Genomic DNA, 12,664 nt, shown 5'->3' with positions numbered 1-12,664 from the left:
ACAAATTTCATAATGATTTCTATTGTTTGTTTGTTTTTTCAGGAGCGTTATGCAGTTTTCATCAAAATGCACATGTTTTAATTTAAAGTCATCAGAGTCATTCTATGCCAGCATTTAGTTCCCCTTAAAAAGGTTCTGTTTATCAGGCTACATTAATTAAGCTACCAGCCTAAACGTTGTTTTATTTTGGAAGGTGTGTGGGTTCACTCGCCGTTTCTTTACTTTGAGAGAAAGTGTATGTGTGTGTGTGTTCAGTGTTTCTAGTGTGAGAGAGCGGAGTTTCTCCTGTGTTTGGCTCTTGTGGAGCTCAGATCTGCACTCAGAAAGCTCATCATCATCATCATCATCATGACGCTCCCTCTCCACTTCAAGCGCGCGGAATATTTGTTCACGTTGAAAAGATCAACAACACAGTAATGTTCACGACACATGGCGCCGAATTGGTTTTGGCTTCCAGAGAGACCGAAATTGCCCTTTTCAATGGGACAACAGAGTTTTTCCCCACTGCATTAACCACAGCGGAGCCCAGAAGCAATGGTTCCTGTGGGGAGCAGCGGACTCTGGATCCGGACTTGACCAAGACTGTGATCGTCGGGCTGATGCTCAGCTCCATCACTGCGGTCACTGTCATGGGAAACACGCTGGTTGTGATCGCGGTTTGTGTGGTGAAAAAGCTCAGACAGCCGTCTAACTATCTGCTGGTGTCTCTGGCCATTGCTGACCTCTCAGTGGCTGTGGCCGTGATGCCCTTTGCCATTGTGACCGACCTGACTGGAGGAGTCTGGCTGTTTGGAGAGGTCTTCTGCAACATCTTTATTGGGATGGATGTCATGTGCTGCACAGCATCAATAATGACACTGTGTGTGATCAGTGTGGATAGGTAAGTTTAAAAGTTCAAGAACATTCTTTTAGGGCTGTGAAGAGAATTTTAATTTAATTTAGCATATTTAGATCTGTTTTATGCAAACGAGGACATTTTATAGTCATGTTTTTTGTCCATATTCATTATTCAACAAACAATACATTTTATAATGCCTAATTATACCATGCTTGCTTGTTGGTAACTTCATGACAGAAATATGCAGTCAACATTTGAAGTGAATCAAATGTTTTTCAAAATTGTTCTTGTCAACATGGGTTGTTCAATCGTTTAAATATATATGCATTTATTTAATCAAAAATACAGAACAAAAAATTGTGTAATGAAAAAAATGTGCAATGTTATTGAACAAATAACTGCACTGTAAAACTCAAAAGGTTAAGGTAACTCAAACCATTTGAGTAAAACCAATTGCAACAAAGGCGACTCAGTGGTGCAGTAGGTAGTGCTGTCGCCTCACAGCAAGAAGGTCGCTGGTTCGATCCTCAGCTCAGCTGGCGTTTCTGTGTGGAGTTTGCATGTTCTCCCTGCGTTCGCGTGGGTTTCCTCCGGGTGCTCCGTTTTCCCCCACAGTCCAAAGACATGCGGTACAGGTGAATTGGGTAGGCTAAATTGTCCATAGTGTATGAGTGTGTGTGTGTGTGTGAATGTGTGTGTGGATGTTTCCCAGCGATGGGTTGCGGCTGGAAGGGTATCCACTGTGTAAAAATGTGATGGATAAGTTGACGGTTCATTCTGCTGTGGCGACCCCAGATTAATAAAGGGACTAAGCAGACAAGAAAATGAATGAATGAATGAATGCAACAAACCATTTAAGTTTAAAAACTAATTCTAATGAGTACTGTGAACTTAATCCATTTCAGTAAAGGAATTTGAGCACAGTAAAACCCAATAAACAACGAGAACTCCAACCAACTGAGTACTGTAAAGCCCAATAAGTTAAGGCAACTCAAACTGTTTGAGGTAACCAATTGCTACAAACCATTTGAGTAAACTAATCTGTACGAGTACTGTGAACCTACTCTATTTAAGTTGAAGTAATGAGGTATTTAATTAACTCATTACCTTCAACACTGAGTTCAAAACTCTTTTTTAAATGAGTAGAATTAACTTTCAGTACATTTTGAGTTTACTACACTCATTTCACTTGATAAAGTTGACTGTTGGGTTTTACAGTGTGTTCAAGTAGTTTATAATTTAATTAATTTATTTATTCCAATGATTTTAATGATGAATTTTTTAGCTGCATTATACTTCAGTCTTCAGAGTCACATGATTCATCAGAAATGACTCTAATATTAATTATTACTGTTATTATTATTATTATCTGGTAATAGTAATAAAAGCAACAATGACTGAAATAATATTTTCATTTGAAACTACATACAATAAGTAATAAATACACATTTAATAGATATTTAACAATTTTTTTTACATTTATTAAATGCCGCATTGACGATTAATAAATGAAAAACAACTGACCCTAAACTTTTTACCTGTACTTTACATGAAAATGTCTTTATTTAAATGGTCTTTAACCAAAACTACCAAAATATATCTTTAAATGCAGTTTATGTGTGTGTTTATTTGTTATGTTTCATTCTATAAAGGTCTGCTTACACTCTTCCACAAATAAAATATTGTAATTTAGAGCATTTTTGTCCTACAAATTCACAATTGGTATGAATATTTTTGTGATGAATGATTCTTTAAACTCTTGCATAGGTAAAGAGTTATTTTTTTGTTATCTATAAAATGTTGTTTATTTTGAAAATGCTCTAAATGACAAACACTGTTATTTTCAGTTTGGAAAAAAATTTCATCAGGAATCCAAATAATGAAACAAAAATGATGTCTTACTCAAGTCTATAAATCATAAATCCTAATTTTAGACAATTTCAAGAGTTCCAGGTGTCAATGCACAAATCTAAATGAAGCATTTATGTAATTGCACTTTTGACTCCACATTTTGTAGCTACTAAAATACAACCTTTAACAGCTCTCCCGCTCTCTGTTAAGCAGTGCATAATGTTTATTAATACTTTTTTCAAGAAAATACACAAGGATATATCAGTTTATTCCAAAAGTACTAGATAAACTATAAATAAATAAACTGAGCGTCATTTGAGGCTGGATGAAGTAGACTTTGAAGCTGTTTCCTGGAGTGCATGCAGTTTTGATGGAGCTCTTTGATAAAGTTCTGAGCTGGAAGCCCAGGAGGTGAGCACTGCACTCTGAAACTCCCTGCTCAGTCTCAGTAATTCAATTAAATAGTTAGATTCAATCTATCACAGGTCTCATGATGAGCACTGGGCCAACATCAACATGCATCCAATGCCTTCAACCAACAATTCAGTTTTTCATTCAGTGACAGGTTTAGTAATTTTGGGGCTCAACAGTTCTAATACGCACCTTTTGTATTTTTTATTTATTTATTTGGTTGTCTTTTTTCTATACCACTCGATCTCCTTTTCTACATTTTTGTTTTTAAAACTAAATCTTCATCTGATGTGACTGCTTGACTGTTGCATGATTAAGGGTGGGGGACAAATTTGCACTGATGTAATAATTACAATAAAACTTATACAAATATGATAGAAAATCATTATTGTTAGGATTTTATAAGGTGTCTAGGGAAAACAAATACAACATTTAAAAAATGACTACATATTACTACTGAATAAAATGGATGGAAATAAACAAGAACAAACAAATGTTTATTCGCCTATAAGGAAAAGGATAAAGCCAACAAAAGAACGGCATGTATGAGCTATTTACAATGCAAGTGAAAATAAATAGAAATGATCAGTTAGAGGTGAGGGAAAGCAACTAGAGTGGCGCCAAATCAAAAATCTAAACAAAACCAACAAGCTAGAACACAAGATCCCCTCTAAACTAACTAAAGGAAATAAAAATGAGAAAAAGAAATGGAAATCTTTGCCACTAAATACACTCCCTAAATAATCTTACCCAAGCTAAGCATTTACCCAACTTTGTGTATCTGAACATTCACACAGCTAATATAGGCATAATTTGTACTTCTTCAAGGTATTTATTGGGGGCCCTCAAATTTTCAGGGGCACTAAGTGGCTATTTTACCTTGCTTTTCGGTTAAAGGACACCTATGATGAAAATCAGCTTTTGTAAGCTGTTTGGACAGAACTGCGTATAGGTATAGTGTGTCCACTGTCATACTGGGGTGATAGAAACACTATGGTCCAGTTTCACAAACAAGGTTTAGCTTAAGTTAGGACTAGAACTCAGTGTGTTAAATTACGTATTAAAGCCACTTTTATAAAAATGCTGTAAAAAAAACACATAATTGGTGTGAATTCTGGAGACAAAGAATGCCCCTAGATTTTAAGGTATTTAACTGCAATTTATTTTCAGCTCAAACATCCAATTAAAAAAATTTCCTGACGTTAAAATAGGATCCAAATCCCTCCCATTTTGAGGCCGACCGCAATGTGACATAGGAATGCGGTTTCCCCACCCACCAATTTGATTGACATCCGCATATTAACATGTCTCCGTAGTAACGTGTATAATCATATCAACAAGACAGGACAGGCGCAAAGCATCTGCGATTGAAAGATCCGTTCAGTTCTCTGTGATCAGCAGCACCTCAAGAAGGAGTTTTACAAGTTTAAAACGTTTTTAAAACAGTGCATGTTTGTAATGAATTACAGTGGTTTTACACGCATGTCAGTATAAAAGAAGACGCTTCAATCTAGGTTTGTGGATGTTAAATCAGGTTTATTTTGTACATTAACATAATGGATATCCATACAGCAGTGGATATTAATGTGTATCCTGTCACATTTACCATGCAAAAACTGTTTATGTGTGTGAACTTTGTAACAACTTTGTGTGTGACTCATCGTTGCAGAAAGGCTTAAATTAACTCCACAACAAATACATCAAATAATCATTGGGAAAGTACTTACTGTAGTATTTCTCACAAATGTTAGGGGAGATCTGCTCATTTCATGTCTGTCACTGTGCTGTTTATTTGATGCAGCTAAGGTGGAGATTAAGGCACGCTGACAGGGATGTGGGAACAGTGGACGGAGAGAACCAGCATTAAAGGCACAGTTAACAAAAACAGCTACATTGTGTTCAGAGTAGAAAATTCCAACATTCTGAAAGATATAATAAATAATCAGATGGGCTTTTTTTTAAACTGAAACTTTACACATTCTGGAGACGCAAAACACTTATCTTAAATCTTGAAAAAGGGGTAAAATAGGAGCCCTTTAAATCCACCCGTTTCCAATGATATGTAAATTTAGACGCATTGAGGTGAAATAACTGAGAAATTGCTTGCAGTGCATTTTTATTGCATGTTAAATCTGTAATAAATGTAACTAATTAATTATTTATTATTTTAAACACATTTTTATTTGTAGGAGCACTATTCCTAATAGTCTTTAAAAAACATTATCATCCAATGACCTTTTAAGATGTTCCATCATCTGCTGGAGCTCTGCAAATTCTCTCCGTTTAAAACAATTCTTCCATAAACACTTTGTTTCCTGGGTGACTAACATTGCAAGGCAATAAAAGAGATGCACAGCTCGAAAAAAAAAAAAAGATGGGACTACTTCGCTAACCTTTAAAATTATACAGTGAATAGCACATTTTGCAAGCACTGAAGATAAATAATTCAAGGATTTTAGATGGCTGCAGAAATATTCTCTTTTAAGGACTTTTGAAGCTTTGTAAAAAGTTCTTTCTACAACTTGAAGTCATCATTTACGAAACTTTAATACTTCTTTCAGAAGGTGAACGCTTGAATAACAAATACCACTCAACCAAGGCCTCTGTGCGTCGTTTGGAGATATTGTGTTTTCAATAAGAATTTTCTTTTCAATAAAAGCTCGATTTTTAACATGCCCCAACAACCTTCAGTCCATTTAAACTGAGAAAAATAGACCAAATAGGTACAATATATATATCGATACTCACGTAGCAGATGCTTTTATCCAAAGAGCAATGATTCATCCTAAAGAGGCAAATAAACACAAGACAAACATAATACAACATTTCAGACACTGTTAAGAGTAGAATTGTGGAAAAGCGATAGGACAGAGTTTCAATTTGAAGAAGATAAAGGTCTAGTTCAGGCCACAATGAAAATCTGTCATCGTTTAGTGACCCTTCACTTGTTTCAAACCGGTTTCTTCCTTTTGCTGAACACAAAAGAAGATAATTGGAAGAATGTTGGAAACCACTGATATCCACAGCCGTATTTTCCTGCTACTGTATATGGATGACAAAGATTGTTTGCTTCCAACATTTTTAAAATATCTATAAAAAAGAAATTCATAATCCACTTGAGGGTGAGTAAATACAAATATTTTGGGTGAACTATCCCTTAAAGCATATCATACTTGATGTGAGCTCCAATCAGTATAGTATATATCAAATATATCATTAAATATACTTCATATACTACATATTTTTTATATTTTGTCCCCCAATTCATAAAACGCAAGAGACATAACAGATCCCATATTGATAGGTAATTCATTATTTGATTTGAGGGGTTTATTTGATTAGAACTCTTAACAAATCTATTAAAAAATGAGTTTGAATTCAGTTGATACTGAAAGTACATTTCTCTAATGGTGCTCCTGGACAATATTTGTCATTTCCTTTGTTTTGACCTACTGCAGTTCTCTCAGAATAATTAGCTCTGGTATATTTGATAGTTCAAGAGGGCCTTTTATTACAGAGTTGAATGATGAGGTGCAAATTCAGTGATATGCCTCATCAACATATTACCACACAAAACAGTCCTGTCATGTTTGGACCTTCAACTTTGCTTTGATCTGCTTTTTTGCTTTTGTTTGATGATTTATGCCCTGATAACTACACTCTAAAACCAACTGAGCTGCTTTGTTGCCTGCAAGGAGCATTATAACTGTGTTATTAGTGTCTGAACGCTTTTTAGTTGTACTTGTTACAGAAAGTATTTTACACATTCATATTTTTATATGGATTTATTATTTCTGTTAGCATCACAAGCCGTGAACCAAACCAATCAGCAACCATGTGAATAACAGCATTATTTTGATATGAAGCAAAGAAGTATTTCTGTGTTGCATGATGTAAGAAGTATATCTGTGTTGCATGATATTACTCAATGCTTGTGACATTTTGGAACATCTTTTTATTTAGCTATATTTCACTTAAGCTGTAATTTAGTGGTTCAAATAATTAATATGTTTTCAAGTTTTCAGGTTTGAGTTTGAAAGTTTAAAGAAAAAATGTTTACTGAAAATAATAAAAAGAAATTGCTCAGACCCATTTTTATTAAGACCTCATTATATTGCCAGGATTTACATGTATTAATCTTGTTGTTTCTATATGTTTTATTGACTCTAAAGCGCCAGTAGCATTTTTTCCTATTTTTATCAATCAACCAATCAACTAAAGCTCTTTTTTTTAACCCCAGAACTCTCATTTTGGCAATTTAAAATTGTTTAATTATTTTTTTATTCAAGAAATGTGTTAAAATTTATTACAGAAGACAATTTCAGATTAAAGGGGCGTCACAGTGGTGCAGTGTGTGTACCACGATTGCCTCACAGCAAGAAGGTCTCTGTCGGCAGTGGAGTGTGGAGTTTGCATGCTCTTCCCGTGTTCACGTGGGTTTCCTCTGGGTGCTATAGTTTCCCCCACAGACCAAAGACATGCGCTATAGGGGAATTGAATAAGCTAAATTGGCCCTAGTGTAAGTGTGTGAATGCAAGAGTGTATGTTTCCGAGTGTTGGGTTGTGGCTGGAAGGGCATCCACTACACTGTAAACCCTAATGCTGTAACTAATTAATTGAGTTGAGTTCTATTAACTTAAATCATTAAAATTCGTTTATCTTAATTAACCTTGATGAGTATTTAGAACTTTTTCTTATTTTTGAGTTTGAAAAAATTTAATCTTTCAAGTAAGGTGAACAATTCTGCTGGGTTTAATCTATACAAAATATCTCTTTAAAGTTTCATTAACTCAAATTCTGTCAGCTTAGTGATTTTGCGTCTGACGTCATCCAGGTTCACGTACGTGCTCATGCTTCATTCGTTTTTTTCAAGATGGCGGATCGGCCTCGCTTCACACTACAGTAAGTAAAATATTTACAAATCCAAGAAATATTAAATGTATGTTTTAATTAATATAATCACAGTAACAGTTCAATGTAATGTAGAGTTAATCAGGGTGCGTTTACATGTCGTACATTACAGAAAACATGTTTAGCCTCACTTGTTGCTAACTAACTGATGACGCGCAAAAACGTAGTCTCAAAACTTAACTCTGTCACACGCAGCTTGTTGCTTGCTGATCCATGTATGAGGATAGCCTGACGGAGAACATTTAAGCTGCGCTCCTCACCTGAGCAGGTACAGAGCAGAGCTTCATTTTACACTACCACATTGAGGTAAAGTTGGTTTTATATTCATACATTCATTTAGTAACAACTTGTGACTCGCTCCATAAATTGTTTACCATGGTACTTTGTCTATTCGTTCTGAAATCACATGCAAGTATGACATGAAAACAACATTACACTAAATGCACTATTTTTTTTGACTGAACAATGTTGTACTTTGAAAGTCATTGGCTGCTAATATGATTTCACCATTAAGAATATGCAAAAATTACCTTTCTGAAATTACATTATTAAGGAGAAAGTCTGAATGTGTAAATATAAAACTAACTTTACCTCAATCACCAGCACTGATCAACACTTAATATTTCCTCGCGCTTAAGACGACATCTCTGCATATCAATGATTACCTGATTAATGCGATTAGTTAAATGAGTTTAAATGTCATTTAGGTCAAATGTATTTTAAAGGTATGATAAAAGTTTTTTTTTTTTTTCAATCTATTTTTTAAAATGTCTACTCTGGAGAGAATATAAACAGCCTAAAAAACAAAGTATGCATATCTATAACACATTAATACAAAATTATGTTATTAAATAAAATAATAACAAAACAAAATATTCAAGACGTGGTAAACAAGACAGTTTTCTGATGTGCAAATTTTGTAGCTTAAAATATATTTATATCTTAAAAATATAAATATTTTAGTCTATATATTTTTACATCATTAGACAGTAAGGTAAGTTTTGTTATTTCTAGCTTTTAAAATCAGGCCTTAAATTTCTTTGTCGTCCTATTCAGTTTTAGAAATTTCAATACTGTTTAAATTAAATCTGTGTTCATCGAATTAAAGCAACTAACATGATAATCAGCTCTATTGCTAACCGTTTTGGAGGTTAACGTTAGACATCAGGCAATTGTACTACTTCCACTCTCAGCTAAATGACACTGTGACTTTGTGTACATACAGAATTGAAGGTCAGGTGTTGCTGACTACAGATAGGTTCTTAAATGGAGGCATGTGAAAGGTGGGTAAAATATTTATTTTGTACTACTATGCCTGGCATATCCAGATAAAATAAATATTACAGTGTATTTATCAATGATACTTTTGCAGCAAGGAAAGTGAAACTTCAGCTAGACCTTGAGTTCAATTTACAACATGAAGATCCTGCTTTCAACATCTGATCAACACCTGATTTTCATCTGAGGTAAAAAATAGATAAGTAAATGAAACATAATAATAATATTAATACATTTTTTCTAGAATTGTATATTTTGTGGTGTGGGTTTGTTTTATGAAATTCTCTCTTGTTTCTTTTTGCTGTTTGCAGAGTACCAACATGTTACAAATGAGAATTTTCCCCACAAATTCTTTGCAAAACTGGACCACCACCTATTTCATTTGATGACAATTTTAAGGCAAACAGCATCCAAAACTGGCAAGACAGCAGATACCCTGGCTAATCTTTTAAAGGTTTATGATGAGCAGGTATGTTTGGGGTCACGTGTTAAAGTATACATTAAAATATAATTTGAATTATTATTATTTTTTTAATTTTTAAAAAATTGATTCTTGATTTCCAGGAACTGAATGATGTCAGTTCATGACGGACTACTGTTATCAGAGGTCTTTTGGTCTTGCTGCGTGAGCGTGACTTAAGATTCTTTAGGAACACCATGGTAAGACTTCATTCATTATTTTCACAATTAGGCATGTTTAATGAAAAGATGAAAGTTTTGAAAACTTTTACTTAAAAACATATTTGTAATCAAGAATAGTTGATGAATCATATAATATTGGCTCAGTCATTTTGATACTGTCCTTACATTAATATCCTTGAATTATGTTTTTAGATTGATAATCCTGCTGACTGAAGAAGCTTTATTGGCCCTGCATTCACTGAGGGTCTCTGTTGTCCTGAAGAATGAATTGGACACCACCCACAGCACACTTCCAGACCTTTCTTGTCTTGTATGGATTAATGTATGCTCTTCACATAATATATAGTAAAGGACTTTGAACTTGTGCAAAAAGTTTTGCTTGGCATGGATGATGGAAAATAAAAAGTCTCGTAGCATGGAAACCTTAAAGAATGAGTTAATGTAGAGCTTTTTTTTTTTTTTTTTTAACTTTTAACTCTCTGGGGTAGTAACTTCAAAACATTTATTTACCTTTAATTGGTAAATATGCATTTTATTATATATAGGGATAGTTTGTCCAAATGTAAAATTCTGTCATTTACTAACTCTTCACTTGTCCCAAACCTGCTTGAATTTCTTGCTTCTGTTGAACACAAAAGTTAAGTAAAGCTGACAACCTGTAACCACTGACTTTCTAATAGGAAAACAAATACTGTGGAAATCGGTGGTTACAGGTCTCAGCTTTTTTTTTTTTTTTTTGGTCAAAAATAACCTTTTAAGTGTTCAACAGAAGAAAGAAACTCAAACAGGTTTGGAATAAGTAAATGACAGAATCATAGTTCAACCAAGACTGAATATATATATATATATATATATATATATATATTGTAACAGCGCACACATGCCACGTCGCCCTGGTCGCTAATTCAACCCAGCTGGACCATCATCAACACAGGATCGTTCACAGCTGGACGTCATCAAGTGGAGAGGCATATAAACCAAGCCCACGCAAGGAGAAGATGAGCTTCATTCACCCAATGACTCCATGCGCTAACGCTTGTCTCTCTGTCTCTCCACAGCAGACTCCAGCTCGTGACAATCCCACATCCGACTACTCACTGTCCTTCACTTACTTCCCGGAGCACCAGAGCACCTCACCTTGAAGAAGAGCACCGTTTACACCCCATTCACGTTGTAAATAAAGCACCCTCCGGGGACTTGTCTGTAAACTTATCCAACTGTGTTGCTGTTTTCCCTCTGCCTCGCTACAATATATATATATGTATATATATATATATATATATATATATATATATATATATATATATATATATAAATAATCTGCTCTCTGTTAAACAGAAATTGGGGGAAAAAATAAATGGGGGCGAATAATTCTGACTTCAACGAGATATATATATATATATATATACAGTTTCTGTGTAGTTTACACTAAACGAGTCACTTCACAGAATGTGCACTTATTATTTTTTTTTAACGAATGCCTTAAGAGTAAGTTTTACACTTATTAATGTATTATTAAATTTTATTAAACTTATAGTTGTTTTTTCTTGAGGCTCTTATGTCTGATATCATATTTACATTGTGGGTAATTTTTATCAATTTCAGAATAGTGTTCATTTTCAATCTCTTTATGTCTAATAGTTTTTATTGTTTTAAGACATTTGTAATTGCATAGGAGACAAATTTGAAAGTACTGTTGGACATTTTTTCTTTAACAATAAATGTCTAAAATGGTATTGTCTGTGTGTTTTAAATTACAGATTTATTTTGACAGATTTATGGGGTTTAAAGATTAAAATAATGGCTAATTTTATTTGTGAAACTGACGATGGAGAAGTTAATTTTAAATGCTATCAAAATGTATGAGCTGGGTGATTTAAGTATTTAAAGTTGAAAGAAATTAAAGCAATTAAGTTAATTGGTATTAAAATGTATGAGCTGGGTGATTTAAGTATTTAAAGTTGAAAGAAATTAAAGCAATTAAGTTAATTGGTATTAAAATGTATGAGCTGGGTGACTAAGTATTTAAAGTTTGGAAAAATTAAAACAATTAAGTTAATTGCAATTAAAACGTATAAGCTGAGTAACTTGGGTATTTTAAGTTGAGTGAAGTGTCTTGCATGAGTACAACAAACTCAAAACTTAATGTTTCTGGTTACTTAAAATAGATAATTTCATAACTTAAAAAATTTGACGTAACTGATTACCTCAAATTTTTTGAGTTTTGTCAACTTATTCGGGATTACAGTGTATGTAAAAACATGTGCTGGATCAGTTGGTGGTTTATTCTGCTGTAGCGACCCATGATTAATAGTGTGACTAAGCCAAAAAGAAAATGATTGAATGAATGAATGAATTTCGGGATTCAGTGTGCAATAACATTTTATACTTCATATATGCAGATTTAACAAATACTAAGATGTGAGCTGCAGGGCATCAACGTAGGGAGATTAATTGAAAAGTAATCGATATTGACAATTACTTACATTACCGCGTGTGGAGTCACGTGACCCTACTCTGTTTGTTACTTTTGTGTTACTTTGCACTACATTGACAATGATTGTAAGCTGCACCAGAAATGCCTTGAGACGGCATATTTTCCATTACATTGAAATTATCATTTAAATTAAAATATTTGTTTACAGAAAATGTAAGAAATGCACTGTTTAAAATGTTATTTACAGAATATACAAGAGTTTGTACTTTTACTTTTAATATGAAAAACAATGAAAA

At 33.7% G+C, this 12,664-nt stretch overlaps 1 protein-coding gene and 1 long non-coding RNA gene across 8 annotated transcripts in view; both read left to right on the top strand.

Annotated features, from left to right (window-relative positions):
- The window catches only part of htr7b (5-hydroxytryptamine (serotonin) receptor 7b), a 38,659-nt gene that overhangs the window by 13,564 nt on the left and 12,431 nt on the right, over nt 1-12,664 (top strand). For both annotated transcript variants that reach the window (XM_688581.8, XM_073914627.1), the window contains exon 2: nt 256-880. In XM_688581.8, coding sequence (XP_693673.3) covers nt 417-880 — 464 coding nt within the window. In that variant the 5' untranslated portion in view covers nt 256-416. The remainder of the gene's footprint in view (nt 1-255; nt 881-12,664) is intronic.
- On the top strand, nt 7,958-11,143 carry LOC137490690 (uncharacterized). Of its 6 annotated transcripts, none has more exons than XR_012386216.1 (8): nt 7,958-8,002; nt 8,207-8,279; nt 9,237-9,294; nt 9,384-9,477; nt 9,601-9,758; nt 9,854-9,949; nt 10,124-10,241; nt 10,990-11,143. It is a non-coding gene; the product is annotated as an uncharacterized lncRNA (long non-coding RNA). The 6 variants fall into 6 exon arrangements; XR_012386217.1 differs by having other exon boundaries at nt 10,124-10,253; XR_011010604.2 differs by lacking the exon at nt 8,207-8,279.

Source organism: Danio rerio, chromosome 10 (genome assembly GCF_049306965.1).
Source record: "Danio rerio strain Tuebingen ecotype United States chromosome 10, GRCz12tu, whole genome shotgun sequence".
NCBI lineage: Eukaryota > Metazoa > Chordata > Actinopteri > Cypriniformes > Danionidae > Danio > Danio rerio.
This window is presented reverse-complemented; position numbering and strand designations above follow the sequence as displayed.